Source organism: Clupea harengus, chromosome 20, assembly GCF_900700415.2.
Source record: "Clupea harengus chromosome 20, Ch_v2.0.2, whole genome shotgun sequence".
Classification (NCBI taxonomy): domain Eukaryota; kingdom Metazoa; phylum Chordata; class Actinopteri; order Clupeiformes; family Clupeidae; genus Clupea; species Clupea harengus.
In genome coordinates, this window is record NC_045171.1 from 13,999,030 (window position 1) to 14,021,638 (window position 22,609).

At 40.6% G+C, this 22,609-nt stretch overlaps 1 protein-coding gene across 3 annotated transcripts; it reads right to left on the reverse strand.

Annotated features, from left to right (window-relative positions):
* Positions 1 to 395: 395 nt before the first annotated feature.
* On the reverse strand, positions 396 to 18,915 carry LOC105893033 (aminopeptidase Ey-like). Of its 3 annotated transcripts, none has more exons than XM_031587616.2 (21): positions 18,638 to 18,910; positions 13,974 to 14,448; positions 13,516 to 13,658; positions 12,706 to 12,839; positions 11,616 to 11,742; positions 11,157 to 11,308; positions 10,519 to 10,632; positions 9,445 to 9,588; positions 8,575 to 8,640; positions 8,155 to 8,220; positions 7,893 to 8,068; positions 7,037 to 7,113; positions 5,575 to 5,702; positions 4,713 to 4,768; positions 4,482 to 4,629; positions 3,235 to 3,326; positions 2,823 to 2,930; positions 2,548 to 2,709; positions 2,060 to 2,194; positions 1,827 to 1,908; positions 396 to 952 (listed from the first exon to the last, which is right to left on the reverse strand). In XM_031587616.2, exons 2-21 carry the CDS (start codon positions 14,444 to 14,446, stop codon positions 800 to 802), a joined length of 2,736 nt encoding a protein of 911 aa, XP_031443476.1. In that variant the 5' UTR covers positions 14,447 to 14,448; positions 18,638 to 18,910; the 3' UTR covers positions 396 to 799. The 3 variants fall into 3 exon arrangements, 2 of the variants coding, with proteins under 2 accessions (XP_031443476.1, XP_012674825.2); XM_012819371.3 differs by having other exon boundaries at positions 397 to 952; positions 12,700 to 12,839; XR_004166032.2 differs by lacking the exons at positions 396 to 952; positions 1,827 to 1,908 and having other exon boundaries at positions 2,067 to 2,194; positions 2,823 to 2,892; positions 12,700 to 12,839; positions 18,638 to 18,915.
* Positions 18,916 to 22,609: the final 3,694 nt, after the last annotated feature.

The window sequence follows — 22,609 nt, forward strand, 5'->3', positions numbered from 1 at the left end:
AAATGTTGTTGCTCTGTCACTAACAGCCCCAGGAAGCCCCCCTGCGGTGTCAAAGGCCAGGTGGGTAGGCATTAAACTAATTAGGCCCCCCATTAGCCTTTCATTTCCTCTGCTCAGTCAACAACCTGGGATGGGTAACTCCTGGGGGTGGCCACACACACACACACACACACACACACACACACACACACACACACACACACACACACACACACACACACACACACACACACACACACACACACACACACACACACACACACACGGGATGGGTAACTCCTGGGGGTGGCTAGATACACACACACACAGCAGCTGCTCTCACCAGAGGTCCAGACTAGAACTTGTTTCTTCAGATAGTTATAACACCCTAACACATCTACAAATACTGCGTTGCACAAATACATATACATCACAGTTTTATTTCCCATTTTATTTCCCATACCTGATGGACATTATTGTTGTTTGCAATACCACACACACATGCACTTTGTGTTTATTGTTTGTCTTTTATATGATATGTACAGTGCTGTGAAAAAGTATTTGTATAGATTTCTTCTATTTTTGCTTATTTGTCACATTTAAATGTTTCAGATCATCCAACTAATTTGAATATAAGTAAACGCAAATGCGGCGTTTAAAGGATCCTTTAATTTAAATTAGTCTTTTACATTGTGGTGGAGGAATTTGGCCCACTCTTCTTTGTAGAACTGTTTTGATTCAGCCACATTGGAGGGAACTTGGTCTGGAAATAAAACACCATAATATACTCCAATGCTTTTATGAATTTTTGGCTTTTTGTTCACTGTTGTCTTGCTGCTGAGGTCAACCACTGGAACAGCCTCTCTTGGTTCTCCTCAGTCCACTTCACATTGGCTTTTGTCCTCTCAATGGCCTGATCCAGGGCTTTGGCCACTGAGCCTGTCGCGGTGTGTGCTGCTTTGAAGTCGACGAGCTGTGTTTGGAAGGCACAGAAACAAGTGAAAACCCAAGGCAAGAAGATGCAGTAATAAAGAAATGAAAGATGAGGTGATAAACACTGATAAAGGTTAACCTGCACTACACTAAGTAAACAGTCCCCAGGCACAAGGTTATCTGCCAATTTGCCAGGTCAAGAGCAAAAAAACATCAACTGAGAATTAACAAGATCTGTCTGAAATGTCCACAAATTTGAGTTTTGTGCAAAGAATCTTATAATCTAATAATATGAGTAGGTGCAAAATAATTATTTACAAAAGAAAATAGGAAATAAAATTTAAATAAATTCCATATAATTGTGTTTTTTTGATTCTGGATTCAGAATCAAAAATTCCCCCATTCTCCCAAGGTCATTCTCCCTCCTACTCTCCAAAACACAGCCCAAAAACACAGGCCTCCCACCCAGTTCGACTGACAGCATTTCAAAACTTTTCCATAACAAGGACCTTTAATGAAGTATTCATGACCTTTCACAACCTACAAGCACACCAACTTTCTTACTTTACTCTTTTAGTGAATGAAAATTAAACAACCTTTTCCATTCCTTTTCTAATACACTAGTTAGGCTATGTCAAGCCAAGTGGGAAATGTGTGAAAACAACACATTATTAATGGAAGAGTACAATAACATAATTAATTTCAACAACACAACTAAATCTAATTTCATGTTTTCAGAACTTTTAATGAATTTACTGAATGCCAGGGCTATGGACGACATTCCAGCATTGCCCCTATTCCCTCCAACTCCCTCCTTATAATAATCAACATAGCCAAGCATGGTTTGATATATGATGGGACGGATTACCTAACCTTCCTTATAATCTAGTGGGAGAGCATCTGACATACAGCACCTGTTTGAGGTCAAACTCAGTGGAGAGTCTTTCAGTCACCACGGTGATCAGTTTGGGGAGGAACTCACTGTTATGATCATCACTGAAGAATACACATACGCACACACAAAGCATTGTAAACCACCTAAATCAATAAATAACCATAACAAATTCCAAGCAAATATCAAAGACACTAACAAACAAACAACAATATACTCAAGCCACAGCAGGACAACAGCAGGTCTCGTACTCACTTCAAAACGGACCAGTTGTCTCTGATGTAGTTCCACACCAGGGGCTGGAGATTGTCAAGGTCAGCAGTTTCCATGATGCGACGTTCAAAGGAAATGTTATGTCCCATGGTAGGATCCAGAAGGTACTGCAGACTCCTTCAAATCAACCAATCAAAATGAATCGCTGATACCAGTTTAACACTTTTTATCAGAGACAATTATTAACACACTGTAGACACACAATGGCAAGAACCCCCTCTTTAGGCAACGTCTTTAGACAAGGTTTAGGTAATCCGTCCCATCATATATCAAACCATGCTTGGCTATGTTGATTATTATGATTAGATACCAGTAGACATTATATTAAAGTTTTAGGCTATCCCTTAGCATTGGTAATGTTTCCCACATTGTCATACACAAACTTACCACTCCTCCCACCTTTGGTCTGTTTGCTTTTGGTCGCACTACAGAAAACACACACACACACACACACACACACACACACACACCTCTTGAGCAGCTGGGGGTCTTTAGTGCAGGAGAGAGCATAATGTAAGTGGCGGGCATCGTCAGTGGCATTCTTAAACATCTGCCAGACAAAGTCCCACTCCTGTACCCCTCCAGTAGCTACAGCGCAACAGTATACTGTATGCCTCAGGTTGGGAAGGATCCTGAAGTAAACAAACAAATTACAAACATGTAAGACACCGTACCGTAAACAAAAACACAGTATCTGTTTAAAATGTGTTCTCTGGACACAGTACAGAGAGAACATCACACTCACACGTTGTCTTGTGGATTGTTCATCCACGAATTGAACCAGTCCCGGGAGAGATCCATACAGCTGTCCACTCCTGTTTCACAGGCAAAGGTGAAGGCTGTCATGTGGAATCTGTACAAATGCATGATGAGTGCACAGTTGTGAATACAATTATTGTATCATTTACACACTGAAAGGCCATCATAACAGAACATGCTTAACAGATTAGTTGTGCCATTACAAAGTAGGCGCACTGTCTTTCTGTATGCTTTACCTAAAAACAATATAAGGTAATGCCATCAATCATTAGTATCAATACAGATTACTTACATAACTTGAGCATGTTCAGATGAAACCCTGCTGTAAATATGGATAAAACATAAACAGCCTCCTTTGTGTTGTGTTCATCTTGAGATAACACAGTGCATAGCTTTACCGGTCATAGCGCCCATCTCGAATTTTGGTCCAGTTCGCAGTAATATTCTTGAAGTGCAAAAACAGGGGCTCAACTTGCTTCCTGAGGTATCTCTGAAACAAATATAATAAGGTAATTTGTCCTTTACGCATAAACACGCATCTGAAGTAATTTTGAATACCACAGACAAACTCCTTTGGTCAGGTTATCACTTAATCCTATAGTGGGCACTTCTCAAAGAGACTTAAATGAAAGACATCAGTAGTTAAAACGAATGCTAAATGCTTGATTTTAAAATATATCACGCAAAGTTGTTAGTTTGAACAATGTTATGATATCAGTACCATCAATGATATCAGTATTCATCAATACCACATTACTCTGACTAACAACACTTACAGTGTTGCATTAAATGCATAATATTACTTGAATTGTGTTCAAATTGTTTTACAATGGTTGTTAAAGGTAGAGTCCTCGATTCTAATCCATTACACTTTTTATCAAATTCAGCAAATTGGTCTTCATGATCCACTAGCTGTCTTATGTGTGTGTGCTCCAGCTTGTCAGAATCACTGACTCTAACCCACCTATAAGAGATGCTTGAACATAACAACCAATAAACCTACATTAGTTAACGCAAAGTTATAGCATTTTTAGTTCAGTTTAGTGATATGAATAAATTTAATAGGAAATTACATTAATTAGTTTATGCTAATCGAAGCAATAGATAATGTTGTTCTTCCTGGGCTAACACTATGCTAGAGTAAGCTAGGCTAGAACTATGTTAGAGTAAGCTAGGCTACTGCTTGAAGTTGCTGTAGGTAGAGATAACGTATTTCCGCTGGGATCCGTATTGAAACCGGAAGTTGGAACTTTACTTCGGTCTCTGGTTGGTTAAAACTTGTCATCTGACCTGAACAGCCAATCACTTGTGTGTTTAGTCGTATGACTTCGTAAAAGTTCGGTTAACAAGTCAGTTGAGTATTGAGCTGTATAACTTCGCAGAAATAAAGAAAAATACAAAAAACGATTGTTTAAAAAGGCAGGCGATCGACACAATTTCTCTACGAAAAAGTAAAGGTCCTGGTATTAGCCAGTCAAACGGAGTAAAGTACCCACTTCCGGTTTCAATACGGATCCCACCGGAAATACGTTATCTCTACCTACAGTTGCTTTCAGCAGGAAGTCCTTGTCTGGGCCTTTATCCCTTTGGTTAATTCAAGTTTAAGTGGTCAATTCTTGAGATGATTCATTTAATCCACACTAACCTGCATGGCTCCATACACTTTTGTGTGGCGAAACTTCTTTAAATAGTGTCGCAGATGGTTGTGAGCCAGGACCCACGGCGTGTATTCTGTCTCTTTTGACAGGTACCGAGTTGTTTTCAAAGCCAGGACCATGTCGATAATATTTTCCCTAAAAAAGAGAACATAGTTGCATCAGTGACTGATTTGTTGTATGTTGCAGACTATTTTTTATTTAAAAATGCAAAAACGTACTTGGCAAAGCTAAATACATCATCCACAATCTGAGCTCTGTTGAGGGGTGGAATCGCCTAGACGATGGAGCACAGCATGCATCAGTATAGGAGGCTATTATCTGTAGGCTACACAATATACCCAAATCTACTAAAGTCAAAGATGACAGTCAACAACCAAGTAGCCTACAAACTTATACAAACCACACACAAACTTGCAGAACAAACACATACACACACATAAACTTAACTATTTGCCTTTTCCCAGTCCCACATAGGGTCTTATATTTAGATACTATATGGAGAGAAGGTTACTTTTGAGTTCGTTATCCAGTGTTTAAGTGGATAGATAGTCGGCTGATTGATTCATTAGTTTGAATTAGAAAGCTAGCCTTAGCTTCAACACTTGGAGCTAATGTTGTAGCAGGACAGTTGGTGGTCGCCTGCTAAGGCAAGTTGGCTAGCTATTTTTTTTTCTCTTGCAAGTAAGGACTGAAGTCACAGGTAATGGACATTGTGAGTTTTGGAAGACCACCTTGAAGAAAAACCCACCATCCTATATCTCTTCATATCTAAGCTCTATTTACCGCCTGAAAACGGGTATCTGGACATTCGGATTCTGTTATGGATTCTATTTGGGCTGAAATGTTCTCTATTAAGTGTTCCAAAAGAGATAAACAGAGTTTGGGCTACTTCCATAATATTGTTATTCTATTTTATGAATTTGCCTTGACCCTTCTGTTCATCCTGCAGTGAGGTAACAGTAATCATGTTCTTTTCTCTCTCTCTTACTCAATTTACTGACTCAAATATTCGCATCATTTTTTCCCACTTAATTTCTGCCATTTACAATTCCACCAAATGTATCTATCTGGTTTGTGTACCTTGTGGTCTCTGATTAGCTGTGCCGAAAGGCGTTCCCAGTTGCCCTGGTCATAGTTGACTCTGTAGAATCCAACCATGTTGAGGTTTGCTAGCATCCATTCTGCCGTCTTCGTTGGCTTGTGCACATCTGAAATGTCACAAACATCGATGTGTAAAACAGTCTTACTGAAATCATTTATAGACAAAGTGCAAATTAAAATATGTTATTGAGCTGTAAACTACGATGAAACACATCAATGCTGGTGTTAATGCTGACAAAATTACCATTTTATGGGTTTGAAAATGGTCGAAAATGGCTCAACATGCCATCTACTGTTTAAAATATTCCAAGGCCAATTCTGAGGTAGAGTCAACCGGTTAGGGACTTTTAGGACTTATATACATTATGAAATCTATATTGAAAAAAATTATATTACATTTATTGAAATTGATTGACATTTTTAAACATTATTATAATATAATTAAAGATGAACTCCTTGTCCACTTTTTTCTAAATTATGCAGTGGGTGGAGTTAGGCTCAGAGCTGGGGGTGAACTTACACTTTAATGCATGTAGCCTATGATTACTAGGGCTGTCAATAGATAATTATTTTTTTACTAATTAATCTCACATTTTGAGATTCATTAATCTAGATTATTCGCGATTAAAAGTTTGTTTTTCTTCTAAAGACTAATTGTTATAAATTAACGAGTAATCACTTCAGACAGCGTGTATTTTAGACAATGTTGTTTAATGGCATTATTTTCGTGCTCTCTCGCCGTCATACAATGAATGTATGCGAGACACAATGGTGCCCCTCAACGGTAAATCGTAAGAATTGTCCTCTGAAGCAATTCGGAACACCTCAGTCAGCCCACCGTTTTCAACTATGTTAATGGGCCGACAGTCACCGGCAACCCAAACTGCTACAGCGTTGGTAACCTTTTCACGGACTGGTCTAGTTATTTTCCTAGAGAAGTCGTGGAGTGTGGTTTGGCGACCATCTAACCTGGGACTGCTTTCTGTCGGGTGCTTTGCATTAAGGTGATAGCTAAATTCAGCTTGACAAATGCTACATACAACTTTAGTTTTGTCGATTGCTCCGTCATTTTGCCTCTTAAACAGAAACTTTCCGCCCAACAATCCCTCAGCTCTCTCCATCTTCCACTACCGTCTCGGTCTCTCCTATCTACAGTAACTGACTGCAGGCACGCGGCGGTTTCGTGTCAGTGGTCAACGCACAACGGAAGTAAACAAAGTTGCGTTAACTGCGTTAAAATATTTTATTGCATTAATCTCGGCCACAATAATCTCATAGATTAACGCGTTTACTTTGACAGCCCAACTTTTGGAGCTTTGTCAGAATAGAAATCTGTTTGAAAATACGAAGATATCACAGTTGAAGGGAAACAAAGTAGCCTACTAACTGGTCTGAGTGTACCTGGGGTTTACAAACTGCAGGCAAACACACAATTCATTACCTGACTGGGAGAGCAGCCATTTACGGTCTTGTGGTGCACCATGTTTGGTCCATGTTACAGGAACAAACCACTCATAACTGAAATCAGAAAGGATCACTGCTGTGTCAGTGACATATGGACTTCGAGTTCGATAGAAAAACAAATAAATAAGGGCTGTGAGTTTACCTGCGGTCTAAAGTTAATATGTTTATGAAAATATATCAGCTGAACTCACACAAGGGTCCTAAAGCATCTGAACAAAAGTCAATGTAATGCTATAATGATTCTATATATTGGAAAATGACCCAAACCCTAATAGTTTGCAATTTACTAAAGGGTTACAATGATGCAAAGCATTAAAACGTGACTATTTTCATGTTTTACATATGCATTTATAGGTGTGTCCTTCTAAAAGTGCAAAATTCTGGGTGGACTAACTGCTGAATTATATTTATTGAACTTGATGGTAAATCACTGTGAAGGATATTTATTGAACTTGATGGTAAATCACGATGTGTTTAAATTTAGCATCTGTGAAAACCATGACGTATTTTGGCACAGTGACGGTTAGAATTGCTGTTGCTTAAAGACACCAAAGGTACAGAGACAAATGTTCTTTACATCTTTTAATTTATGATGGCCCATGCCAATCTTTTCTGAGAACTTATTGCCTGTCAAGCAGTGTCATTGTAAACACACTTAATGAAATTGAAAATATTAGAGCTTTGCGATTCCATAAAGCAACTCCCAAGCAGATCTGGCTTTAATCTGCTAAAAAAATAATGAAAATCTACTGTTCCAAGTTTAGCATTGTGTAATCCAGGTTTAAAATGAACTATATGTGGGAATGACTAAATAATCAGTCAACGAGCCTTACTTGTAAATGGAAGGCCTGTCCACCACTGACTCAAGGCCTGTCAGGAAGTGCTTTTGCCTGATGGTTCCTGTTGTGGTATCTATGGTGATGACGGGGAAGCCCATCTGGAGGATCCAGCGGTTCATGATCACCTCAATGGTGTCTGGGAGTTGTAGTGTGGGAGTCCTGTCCACCTCCTTTTGGAATCAGTGAGGAAACTGGTTTCAGTGAAGGTGCTTGTATTTTTGCACAAATATGAATATTTCAATGGATGTTAACTTACAGCTTGAAGATGTTTCCAAAGGTCTGTGGACACTGTGTTTTTGTAAGCAAACTCATTCAAGTAGTTCTGTGGGGAGAGAATTTTAAAATTCAGATTTTTTTATTGAACATCGAATGCACCTCCAAAACGAATCCATACAGGTAAATACATCTGAAATATATAATATTTAGACATAAGGTTTCACAAAATGAAACTGAAAACAACTAAATGAAAAAGATGTCATAAATTTCTGTAGGCTTTAAGGTCACCATTTTGTCATTTGTTAAGGTCATGATTTGTTGTCATAATATAGGTATGTAAAAAAAAAGCCTTTTTGGTTTTGATTGGCTTTCATGGATATTTTTCATTCCTTAACAACATATCTTAGGCATGATTCAGATGTTAATGTGAACTGAAACTGAACATCTTCTTCAAACTTACACTCAGACCCTTGGAAAAGACCGGCTCTGTCAGGAACTCTGAAAGCATCCTCAGCACAGACGCTCCCTGCCACACAGACACGTACTTGTTAGATCAGGTTATACAGACCAAGCCATAACAATTACAATTCAGATCCATCCTAGAGCCAGATGTGACTTTGGCATCACATGTTGAGAGTTCACAGTCTGGAGACGACTCCTTGAAAACGTGCTCTGGAATAGCACCAAGAACAAAAGCTAACATGGCTCTGTCTACCATCTTCTTTGGTGAGACCTGTTCTTTAAAGCAACACTATGCAACGATTTGCCATATGTTGGGTATGCTTTTATCAAGCAACTAGTTTAACAGGAACTCCAAAAGCATCCTCTACACAGACGCACCATGCCATACACGCATACACACTTTAGATTAGCTACAAAAGCACCCTGCCACAACACACATTATTACGACCAGGACAGACACATCCTTTCATAACACAGAGAACATTATATTGGGTATGACACTATGGCCTCAGAAAATAATCGTACACACTTGCTGGCTGATTGTCATTTTAATTTATACCATGGTGAAGAAATATTCTTTTCAGTATTTCTGCACATAATGATACAATATTGGATGAGACAGAGGCAAAGAACTTATGATGCAAAACAGTAAGAATGGACCGATCATACAGATTGACCCCACTCAACGTTTGAAGCAGCATTATGTCGTTTTTTTCCAGTTTGTTACAACATCCTACCATAGGTGATGGAGTCAGTAATGCAGTTAGTGGTCTACCTTACTGTAGGTGGTGGAGTCACTGGTCTACCTTACTGTAGGTGATGCAGTCAATGGCCTACCTTACTGTAGGTGATGCAGACAGTGGCCTACCTTATTGTAGGTGATGGAGTCAAATATTTTGTTGATCTCAGCTGGAGTGTTCATGCTTTCCTCAGTGAAGGAAAGAGGGTGGGAGTGGGCCACAGCGTCCACGCTAAATGCCCCCCAGATGCTATTCCAGACCCTCTGGTTTGTCTGTAGAGTATTGACAAGAAAATAACAATAAATAAGAAAATAACAACAGCATTCAGGACAATCAGGTCTTACTGTAGAGTATCAACATATACATACTTAACTATCCCTGATAGCATTCAGAAAGGTAAGGTCTCATTTCCTAGTTTATATGTACCTTGCGTTATGTTACAGGCTGAATATTGTCAAATCAATGTTTGTCGAATTGATAGTTGACAAGCATGTAGGTGTTACAGGCTAGATCAAAGGTGCGTTGTATGACCACAAATAGGTGAAGGGACATCAAGTAAGACTGTGCACTCCTGCTTAAAAGTTTCCAAATAAGGACTGCAGTAGAAGTCAGAATGGATTTGTATACGTAGATTGAAGATCTGTACTTAAAGGCACAGTCTGTAGGATTTAATGACATCTGATGCTGAGGCTACCAACTGAATACTTCTCCCTTTCCAAGTGTGTAGGAGAAGCTATGATGATCCTCAGGTGCCATGAAAACGCAAAAGGCCCTCTCTAGGGCCAGTGTTTTGGTTTGTCCTTTCTGGGCTACTGTAGGAACATGGCGAACCCCATCGATGAGGACTATACTCCTTATGCAGATACGAAAGCAAAGTATCTCTCGCAAAATGAGAAAGTGCTAGGAAGGCTCCAGGAATCGCAGAACCAAAGACATAACTATGTTATGGACAGTAATAAAACGATCAGGTCAGAATCAGACAATTATAGTAGAAAAAAGACGAAACATCAATGTATCTATTATGAACAGTATTTAGGTAATCTGCTGTTCCATCAGTTAAGACAGAAGTAAGGACAAAACTAACTATGTTACTATTCATCGTGGGCAGCACTCAAGACAGCAGGGTTATTGACAACTGACAGTGGAAAAGTTTTCCTTATTGTTCTTATTAAGACAATCAAGGTGAGACCACACAGACAAACCAGTTTCCCATCTGGCTCAAGTGCTGCAAAGCCCAGACAGGAGAAGTAGGTGGCAAATCCCTCATTCAGCCAGAGGTCATTCCACCATTTCATCGTCACCAGGTTTCCAAACCACTGCAAACACATGATGCAAATACATAGTCATTAATGTACACACGCACATGGGTCTGGATAAGACTGAACACAAGTAGTTGCTGAGCAGTTATCTACAGACACCTCAATTTGATTGATTTGGCGCAATATAAATCAAATAAAATTGAATTGAATTAATCAGGTGATTCTCCACACCTGCCAACAGCCTGGGCCTGAGTAGCCTGTGGCTGGCATCTCACTCCTATGATCTCTTCTTCTGTGGTATGACATGGTGTTGTTGGGTCAGTGCTCATCCCTACGCTTTCTTTGCTCATCTGGGGTCATGGGTAAGATTAATTAACCCTACACTCATTCCTGCCATCCCTTACTCGAAATGTTGACTACTACTTATGTAATGAAGCCACATTTGCCTCGCATTGCATTACATATGGCATCAAATAGATCTGCCCCCAGGGCCTTGCTCTTGTCTAGTTGTTTCAACATCAGACTCCTTGGTGAGGAGTCTCCCAGTTCCTGAGATACGACTCTGGTCACCCACACCTTACCATGTGAGCCACCTCATGGGCTATGAGCTTGGCCACACTATGTCTTTCTTCTTCTGTTTGATTCTGGTGACAAAGAAGGTCCTTTTCTGTGTAAGTTATCATCCCCCAATTCTCCATTGCCAAAGGTCCCAGGTCAGGCAAAGCTATATGATCTGTGAGAGGGCAGACAGACAGACAGATAGACATAGAGAATGAGACATAGAGAGAGACGGACAGACAGATAGACATAGAGAATGAGACAGAGAGAGACAGACAGACAGACAGACAGACATAGAGAGTGAAAGACAGAGAGACAGGCAGATAGAAATAGAGAATGAAACAGGCAGATACAGAGAGAATGAGACTCTGAGACAGACACACCTATTTCAGTCCCTGTCCCCTCGCCCGCCTCATCAGAATGTTCTGAAATGAACATTCCTGCCCTGCAGCATACATCACCTGTTGAGTTAGAAATCTCACCTAATTTCTTGAGGCGATATGTGACATTCAAGTATCTCTCAAAGAACTCCAGAAAGGACCCTGCCTTCTCCAGAGCAAAGTCACCTTGACCTTCCGCGATGGCCTGCCGGCCTGCCCACACACGAACCTACAAGTGGAGCACGTAAAGTGAGGATGCTTTCGCAATTTACATGAACACACATGAAGGCATGATGCAGAGGGAAAACATTTTTAACCCTATTTTTTCCATGTTTTTGGGTCCACATTTTTACCTCGGACAGAAACGATCAAAATCTTTCCAGTATTGAGTTAGAATGCTATAATCGGCAACTGCAAGAAATCCGTGTCGAAGTAAACTGCTTGTTTTCGCCACTGACAGGCTCATAATGTTATTATGGGGCGACAGTGGTACAGTGGTAGAGAAGTCGTTTAGTAATCAGAAGGTTGCTAGTTTGATTCCCTGTCGAAGCGTCCTTGAGCAAGACACTGAACCCCTAATTGCTCCTGATGTGCAGTGTGCCGTAAATGTAAAATGTGTATACATTGTAAGTCGCACATATGTAAGTCGCTTTGGATAAAAGCGTCTACTAAATGTAAATGTAATAATGTTATTATAAGTATCTGACAACATGTAAAAGGATCCTTAAAGAGATAGACCTGTTTAACTCAATTACTGTAAAAATCAGTTTAGTCTGGTGTTTGAAGAACTAATAAAAGTTTTTTACAACTATTGACCCAAAGTTATACAGTTACTGGACCCAAAAAGAAGGGAAAATAAGGCCCAGGTTAAAAATGTAAAACTTTTTTTAAATTGCACCGTACTGTATGTCCTATGAGGCATCTATCCACTAGAGAATGGTATAATGTCAGATGGTTCCCCAAAATTTCTAGTTTTCTTGCATTGACACCTATTTGATAATGTTTAAAGTGATAGTTATGTAACTATAAGAACTACAAGTTTGTAAAAAGAATAAGGAAATAGGATGGGACTGCAGGAGTGCAGCATCTAGGGAAATGGATAGGGGGCAGCAATGAGCCACTGTGGAACCCAGTGAGAGGGTGTGTGTGCCCAAGGATGGCAGGGAGTTAGGGAAGACGAGATTACCAGGACCTTTCCCCCTTCTGGTGACCTGATGTAGTCGAATTCACAAACAACTAAAACCACCAGGTAGGTGGACATTATTGGTGTTGGTTCAAAAGTGGTTATGGACACCTCGACCCCTTCCATTGTGGTGTTGACAGTCTCTAATGAAGGACAGATTAAAGGGGACCACATGTCAAAAGTATAGAAAAAAAATGCATCTTATTAGGAAATTTGGCAAACCAACATTTGTTTTCACAGCTGAATCACAATTCAAATAGGCACGTAACAGAAACATGGCCAGATACTGATACATTACTGTATGGTACACAGACTTAAACATCATATAGCTGTTGGCATTTGTTTTTTTAGGTTTGTTTCAAGTTTCAGTAAACAACATTTTCCAAACCTGCAAGTTAACCTTTATGGTCTAACAGCTACGTACCATAAAAATTGCAGGCCTGAAAAGAGGAGAAAAGAAACGTGTCTAGGACTGTGTAACCAGCAACTAGTTTTTCAATATGGTATGGTTGTTCTCACCAATCAGGGAACTTCATAGAAACAGGGACCCTGCCTCCATAGTTATTTTGCATGCACACCCCACTTAGAAGGTGGGAGGATATCTCCTACAGTAACAGTAGAAGTTGTCAAGAAATGTTAACTTTTGTTTACTGTAGATTTAACAATATAATTCAATTTGATTTCTATAGCACCAAAACATTACAATTGTCTCAATGCGCTTTACAGAGCCCAGTGCCTGAACACCACTAACACACAGCTATGGTGTGCCAAACTCACCAATAGTAGATTTAACAAAGAGCTACGGTGTGCCAAACTCACCAGTCTCCATGCCATTGGCAAGGGCTACAGTGTTGCGATTGTGGATGAGAGTCATGTGAAAGACAGCCTTCAGGGCTGGCTCGTCAAAGCAGGGGAAAGCCTTCCTAGCATCTGTGGGTTCCATCTGGGTTGTGGCAAGAACTCTGAAACCCATATTTATTCATTTAATTTCATATCTATTTTGAAAGTTTCATTTTTGCATTCTCTCTCTCTTGAAAGGCCTTCTTGCTCATTTCAGAGGTCAACTCTAAGAGCACTTTAAAAGTGGATTGTGAACCTGATGCCACGCTACTCTACTAGTAGTCTAAGAAATATAGCTTGACTTACTTTACTTATTTCAACTCTGATCCCTCATAGTATCCATTCCAGTAAAATCCTGTCAAGTCTTTAGCAAGTTCACCGGTAAAGCTTGTGTAGAAATGTGTAATTCAAGTAACAAGTTTATCATTTTTTCTTACTTTGTCTCTGCACCCTCAGTGTAGTGGCTTCTGTAAAACCCAGTCATGTCATCAGCCAGCTCCCCCTGAAATCTGGTGTTGAGTTGGTAGAAATTTCCTTGGACTAGTTTGCCGTTAAGCTGGATGACCAGGTAGTGTGTCGTCTCCTGGAGCCATGTTGTCTTAATAGCTGGTGCAGCTGCACCATCCAGTCTAGTCAGTGTTGCGTGATGTCCATTGAACTTGGTGAGGTTGAGCTTGTTAGAGTGAATGAGGATCATGTCTGTCTCCTTCACACACTCAAAGTCCACAGTAGAGTGGCCTGTGAAGACGTACATGCCGTGATCATCCTTCTCCAGACGAGGCCACAGAGTCACATTGTATTTGGATGGCTTGAGAGTGTCAGGCAGCCGGTATTTGTCCCAGGGCTCGTTTGATGTGGTAGTGAGGATGGCCACAGACAGGATGATTGTGATGGCGATTGTTGTAGCCATTTCTGTGGAATTAATAATTTTGTAATAATTGTAGATTGAAAATTTAAGATTGAATGATATTTATGAGGACTAAGAAGAAATTGTGTTGCATTTATAATATAGAAATGGAAATATTTATAGTTGACCAGTGACGCTAAGAATAACGTAATTTGATTGGCTGTTTGAATTGATATGAAAAAAACATTTACATTTACATTTACATTTAGTCATTTAGCAGACGCTTTTGTCCAAAGCGACGTACAAGGGAGAGAACAGTCAAGCTAAGAGCAATACAAAAAGCATGGTGTAACAATAAATACTACTTTACATGAGAATTAGAAAAACAACAACCTAGAAAAGAGGAAAAAGAAGTGCAGGAATGTAACTGCTGAAGTGCAAGTTAAGCGCTAGTCAGGTGCCAGTTAGGAGGGGAGGTGCTCTCTGAAGAGTTGGGTCTTCAAAAGCTTCTTGAAGGTAGAGAGGGACGCCCCTGCTCTGGTAGTACTAGGCAGTTCGTTCCACCAACGTGGAACTACAAATGAAAATAGTCTGGATTGCCGTGCTTGCACGGACGGCAGTGCCAAACGGCGCTCACTAGACGAGCGCAGCGTCCTGGGTGTAACATTTGCCCTTACAAGAGCATTTAGGTAGGTGGGAGCAGAACCAGTAAGCACTCTGTAGGCAAGCATAAGTGACTTGAACTTAATGCGAGCAGCTACTGGCAGCCAGTGGAGCTCGATGAGTAGCGGGGTGACGTGTGCCCTTTTCGGTTGGTTGAACACCAGACGCGCCGCCGCGTTCTGGATCATCTGTAGTGGTTTCACCACGCAAGCCGGCAGGCCCGTTAGGAGGGCGTTGCAGTAGTCAAGGCGGGAGCTCACCAAGGTTTGCACCAGCAGCTGGGTGGCATACTGGGTTAGGTACGGCCTGATTTTGCGGATGTTGTATAGCGCAAAGCGGCACGACCTGGAGACAGAGGCGATGTGGGCCGTGAAGGTCAGTTGGTCATCAATAATGACCCCGAGGTTTCTTGCTGTTTTGGATGGAGCAAGAGATAAAGAGTCAGTATTGATCTTGATGTTGTGGTGGATGACCTGTTTGGCTGGGAAGACCATCAGTTCCGTTTTGGCCAGGTTCAGCTGAAGGTGGTGATTTTTCATCCATGTGGATATATCAGCGAGACAGTCCGAAATCCGCGCCGAGACCGTGGTGTCCTCAGGAGGGAAAGACAGAAACAGTTGAGTATCATCGGCATAACAGTGGTAGGAAAAACCATGCGAGCGGATGATAGGGCCCAACGAGGTGGTGTAAATGGCAAAGAGAAGTGGTCCCATCACCGAGCCTTGGGGCACCCCAGTGGTGAGGCGGTGAGGTACAGACAGCTGACCTTGCCATGACACGTTGAACGAGCGCCCAGTGAGGTACGATTCAAACCAGGAGTGCGCATTGCCAGAAATGCCCATACTTGACAGTATGGACAGAAGGATGCGGTGGTTGACTGTATCAAACGCAGCTGATAAGTCAAGCAGGACGAGAGCCGAGGATTGAGCTGCTGCTCTAGCTGTTTTTAAGGCCTCCATTACAGACAACAGGGCTGTTTCGGTGGAGAAAAACAAGAAACACTGCGAAGCAGTCAGAAGGTATTGGACCTTGGACCAACACAGTCTTTTTACCTACACCTAATGCCAGTTAACTTGTTAGAAAAGTACCATCCTGAATTTTATACTGTAGTATTTAAATCATTTTAAGTAAACATACTTAAGAAGAATTTTGGATTACAGACTTTTGTTTCTGACATTTTTGTGTCGAGTACGAAATAACTTTGAGGTCCTAAGCTATTGAGTCAGCTAGGCTGCACCCATATTCAAGTAAAAAGACTAGCTCAAGTCAAAAGACTTCGCTAGATGAAAAGACTCAGTAAAGGCAAACGACTGCTTATTGTGTACAAATTGAACGAAGTAAGCCGAGCACACCAACGACCTCGACGATGAGGTAATCGACTGGGCTAAGCTAGTGAAGAGCTAGCGAAGAGGTGTTATGCTAAGCTAGTTGCTAGCGAAGCAAGAAGACCGAGATGGCCGAAAACGGAATCGGAGATCAATTCAGTAAGACAAGTAGATGTACCTTCACTGTGAGCCGTCGGCTGAATGAAGCTTTCCCTGGTACAACAGGTCTGACATTTTCCTTTGACTATTAGCCTCCTATTAGCGATGCTAAGGCTAACCTGCTAACGCATTGTCTAAAAGTGAAATTAGATATCCACTGGATATTCTGTTCAGAAAGTAATTGATCTTTAATTCAAGAAATCCTACACATCCAGTAACTCGTTTCACAAGTGTCGGTGAATGCATTAGAAGAGTAAGAAACTGTGGATAATTCGAGGAATTGTGACAGTTTGTGTGTGAAGATTTTTTAAGTTAAATGACATGGCAGCTAAAAGCGGAGCTACGCGTGTTGACCACAAGAGGGCGTCAAATCCCTCGGGAAAGGCTGTAGAGGAGAAAAAGAAAAGGCTGAAAGGCGAACGCAAGGGAAAGTTGGCACAGTTAACCAAACAGAAAAATGACTTGGAACAATTTAAGGAAAATTAACACAATGTTAAATTCAATAAAGAAGAAGCATTACTGATGTTTGAAAGATACTTAGGAGAGTATGCTCGCATTAATGAAGAATTGTGTGAGTTGATAGATGAAGAGGATAACAAAGTGGATCAAGATGCTTTTGTGAATAGTTAATCATAATTCAAGAGGTTTATTAAAAAAGTAAATAATTGGATTGCAAGTCATGAAAGACCCTCAGGATGAGGAAGATGTTAGTCCACATGATAGTGTATCCAAGGCTAATTCTGTTGTGAGTCATACTTCAAGCACTAATTCTGCAAAGCTGAAAATTAAAGCAGAACGTGAAGCATTGTTGGCAAGGGCTGCAGCAATGAAAAAGAGAGAAGCAATAGAGCAGGAAGAAACTCGCTTGAGGTTAAAGAAGGAACAATTGGAAATTGAAATTGAGCTTGCCGTTTCAGATGCCAAATTAAAGGTGTATGAAGAATTTGAAGATGTTCAAGAGTCAGTGGATGATTTCCTTAAGCCAACTACAAGACCTAGAGCTGAACTCCTGATATGTAGGCAAGAAAAACTTGACAGTGTTCATGATTATGTGCGTTGTGGAGCTGGTAAGCCCTCTCTTACTTTCAATCCAAAGCCATCTGTTCAAGTTGGTGCTTCAGATAGAAGAGAGCCATCATCAAGGCTCGTCACAGACAGCAATACTCCACGTCCTGAACGTCATGATCGCACTGATTCTTCTACAGGCAGCCTGTTTGAAGTGCTACAGCGTCAGAATGAAGTCACTGAGATGCTCATCAAACAGCAGAGTTTGTCTCAATTGCCTCACCGAGACATACCAACGTTTACAGGAGATCCTCTGACTTACAGATCATTCACAAGGGCCTTCGAGCATGCCATTGACAGTAAGACAGACAGCCATCAAGATCGGTTGTATTACCTCGAACAGTTCACGAGTGGAGAGCCACTTGATCTCATTCGCAGCTGTGAGCACATGAGGCCTGACAGAGCTTACGAAGAAGCTAGAGCGTTGCTTGATCGTTACTATGGAGATGAACTGACCATCGCCACAGCTTACATCAAGAAAGCAATGGAATGGCCTCAGATAAAACCAGAAGACAGGAATGGATTGAACGCTTTTGCTTTGTTCTTGATTGGATGTTGTAACAGTGAATGATGTGGATTACATGGACGAAATGAACAATCCCACCAACATGAGGTGCGTCTTGTCCAAACTTCCATTTAAATTGAAGGAAAGCTGGAGAAGTTATGAGTATGACATCCAAGAAAGAAGAAAGAGCCAGATTTCCTGATCTTGTAGAGTTTGTCTATCGTCAAGCAAAAGTTGCCAATGACCCATTGTTTGGAGACATCCTGGACTCCACTGCAGATAGTCAGAAGAGCTTCCAGAATTTGCAGGAAGGGACCCAATCGCAGACCAGTTCAAGGTTTATTTACAAAAGTTAACGCAAAAGTCGAAAAGGCAAACACACAAAAGCTCCGGGCAAAAACTAGAATTTCCAAAACACAGAAGATCCCAACTTAGGGACCCAAACACAGGCAGAGCAAAAACACACAAAAAAAACATGGAAGCAAGGCAGAGCAGGAATACAGGCAAGCACACAGCTAAATAGGACAGAACTCTCACCTTGCTAAAAATGACAAACCCACGTGAAACACAAGACAGACTGAACTTAAATAACAGAGGGGGAACTAGACAACCAGACACAGGTGAACTAAACAAGGGGAATTAACAAGACACAGGAGAAACCAATCAGGGTAACAAACAGGGTGATTAACGAGGCAGGTGTGGTAGGTGATGGAAAAAACCAGGACGTGGTGGAAGGTAGGTGTGGCGGAGTTCTGAATGACAACAAAGGAGCACATGGAAATAATAAACAAACAAACACAAGAAGCACATGACAAAATGGACAAACACAAAACGGACAGAGCAGGATCCTGACACCATTTTGCACGTTGTGAGGGAAAATGCTGCTTCAGAGAAGATTGGGGCAGACGATAGCTCACAGGGCACAAGACAAGTAACAAATGCTCTCGTGTCTGCAGGGTGTAGAGGAGATGACCATACCGGGGCCGGGAAAAGTGATGGTATTCTACCCATTGTACCTGTGCAGATAAAACACAGGAAAGGCACAGAGATTATAAAGACCTATGCATTTCTAGATCAAGGAAGCACAGCGACTTTCTGCACTGAAGACATCCATGGCAGAAAGACAGAGTTCCTGCTACGAACCATTAGCCTGACGATGTCATACTCATAATTCTAGTCAGAATATGAGTCTGATACCACTCCATTGGGCTGTGATTATGGGGCGTGTTTCAACCGAACCAGGAGAAAAAAAGCCTCTTCGCTCAATTGGTTACCTACAACCAATCAGAACAACGTAGTATGTGACCAGGGCCAGCTGATGAATTAAACTTTTACCGGATCCCGTAGGAAGGAAGGCAAAAACATCTTTTCGATTGACAAAAGCCTTGATCGCGTTTCTCTGTTCCTCTTTCAATGTCTAAATGGACTCGAATCTATACATTTTAGCTCTCCAGCGGCAGCCATGTTTGTTGAAAACGAATTCAACCCGTGTGTTGCTGCCGTGGTTGATTACGTTACTGTTGATCATCTGTCCATCATTGTATAAAGCCCGCCTTGACAATTTGATTGGTCAGACCATTTCTGTTCGCAGATAATTTCTCCCTAATGGAGCGACGCCAGACCGAACTTCCCGACTTCAAATGTTGTGGGCGGGGCTAAGTTCGGTCTGGTATCCAGGCTAACGAACCATCAGTGTTGTATAGTAACGAAGTAGAAATACTTCGTTACTGTACTTAAGTCGTTTTTTTGGATATCTGTACTTTACTTTACTACTTATATTTCTGTTTACTTTTACTTTTACTTCGCTACATTTTGCAAAGAAAACGGATACTTTTACTCCGATACATTTCCCCTGAAACCTTCGTTACTCGTTACAAAATCAAATCATCTTTAGAAAAAAAAATAATCATGAGAGTGACGAGACCAACGTCGGGGACTGTGGTAGAACACAGGCTGCAAGCAGGTTTGGCGAATCAGTGGTCCTAGCGCACGTTAATGCGTTATTGACCGTTACCATGGAAACACCAATGAGCGTGAACCACACAGGCCAAAGTTAACATTGAGCGGTGGGGCACTTTCAGATGTGCCCCACGAAATCTGCCTGGCAACTAGACTGGAAAAATGCGAAAACCCCCTGTACCCTGTACCCCGTGACTAAGACAAAACATACAGTCAGATCAAAATCAGACAGATCAATGCCAGTAACGTTACTGCTAGTTAGCTATCGCTAATTTTCGAGTATTTGGGAAGTCCACACAAAAGGATTAAACACGATGGGACAGCAGAGACTGAACGCCCTCTCCATGCTTTCCATTGAAAACCCGTTTGTTCATGGACTGGTGGATTTTAACAGCAAAGTCATCGAGAGATTTGCTCAAGCAAAGAACCACCGCGCCAACTTCCTATTTAAGTGATCTGCATTGCTGAGTCAAACCTTTTTTTTTTTTGGAGCTGATGGATGTATCAATGCAATCTGCAAGGACATCGTCTATTTACAAAGTTTTGTTCATTTAGCAGCATGTTTTGTTGCTGTTATTTGTTTAAGTTGTGCCTTTCACTTCATATTGTATGCCACACGTGTGCCACAAGCTTAATAAATTAGTCAAGTTATTTGAGCTATGTGTCTGTCTAATATTTTTACTTTGTTGCAATCATTTTACTTTAATGCTGTATTATAGGCAACATCTTTGTGTTGCGCTGAGCGCTGAAGCATGTGAAATGTATTTGAAATAGGATTTCTGCTCCCTGCTGGCACTCAAAATGCAGCCCATAACATATCTTACTGGTCTACTGCTTATAATAATCAGCTACCTCTAGTTTTTTGACGGTGACATGAAGTCATACAAAATTGCCCCACCAGAAATTTCAGGCTGAAATCGCCACTGCTCCAGATCAAGGCAAAATGGACTGCAATATGCAGTGGAAGGATATATCCAAAACATTAAGATCAACAACGAAGGGGACACAACAATAATCGAAGCAAAAGCACACAGGTCTCAATTAAAAAATTAGAAACCCCACGACCTCTTCATTAAATGCCACCAGCACAACCTTGTAGACTAGTCATGTTCTTTCACCGCTGGGTAAGATCTGTATATAATATTTCAAGCTAGCTAATAACCTACAAAGATTATTTATTCTTATTCTTTATTCCATCTCTGGCGAAGTATCTAGCTAGTTAGCTAGGATGGTGTCAATGTACAGTAACGTAGCAGTGTGGAGCAAAATAGCTGCTAGTAACGTTATTGTTCAAGGGATGTGTGTGCATGTTGCTGAAAGTATTTCACAGTCACTGTACAGATAACTTGCTTGTAAAACTGATGATCCTGATGTAATGCTATGGCTTTGTATCAGATCGCCAGGTTATTGCTCTCAGGTTGTGCCTTATGCATACCTTGGGATACTCAGGAGCCCATTCACAAAATGTTACAAAGATTAAAATTAAAAAAATTCATAATGGCTTTTTGGGACGTTTTGTTTGAAGATGAACAAAACATTTTTCAGTTTCAAGTAATGACTGGGTTGTTACTTTCGGTGCTGCTTTAGTATTGCCTATTGTGTTAAAATTGTGTTCAAATAAGGCCCAGTTTATAAGTATGCTCATTCTAGTCGGAATAAACTTCATAATTCTCAAAATTCTGACCCTTTGCTTTTTTATTAACAGCATTTACTTGTACTTTTACTTTCAATACTTAAGTACATTTAATATCAGAAAATTACTTTTGATACTTAAGTACAGTAAAGATCAGATACGTTAAGACTTTTACTCAAGTAGTATTCTAAAAGGTTACTTTTACTTTTACTTGAGTAATTTTCCAGGAAGGTATCTTTACTTTTACTCAAGTATGGCTTTTGGGTACTTTATACACCACTGCGAACCATAGCCCCAGAACAGAAAGTGAGTAGCTACACTGTCAAAAAATGCCCCTCAAGATTTAAGAAAAAGTATTACATATTTAAGCATAATTTTGCTTAAAACAAGCAAATGTGGCTGCCAGTGCGTTAAGCAAATTTGCCTTGTTAAGATTTCTTAAAATAAGACAATTCCTCCAAAAGCACAGAATGTCCTGAAATAAGACTAATTCCACTCATTTCAACCCATGTAGTTACTTCAAAATAAGCCTGATGTCACTCAAATCTAGTGAACTTCTGAGGCATTAGTACTTGAAATAAGAGACAAATCAGGCTGCTACATAAAACCACAAAATCTTAAAATAAGAGTGAAATTTAGACTGATAACACTGATTTCAAGTCTTCTAGTAACTTCCAAAGAAGTCTGTTATTACTCAAACCTGGAGTACTTCTTAAGCCTTAAGTAACTTAAAATCAGACCACAAGCTCTTAAAATCAGGAAACTTGTCACAACATATTATTTATCACTGTTTTATTAGCCTGTTAATGAAGAAAACCAATAACAGCCATTTAACAGTAGTGAACAATATTAGGCATCAGAATGCTTAAATCTACTTAATTACATAATACACATAATGATTTAAGTAACTGTCAGAC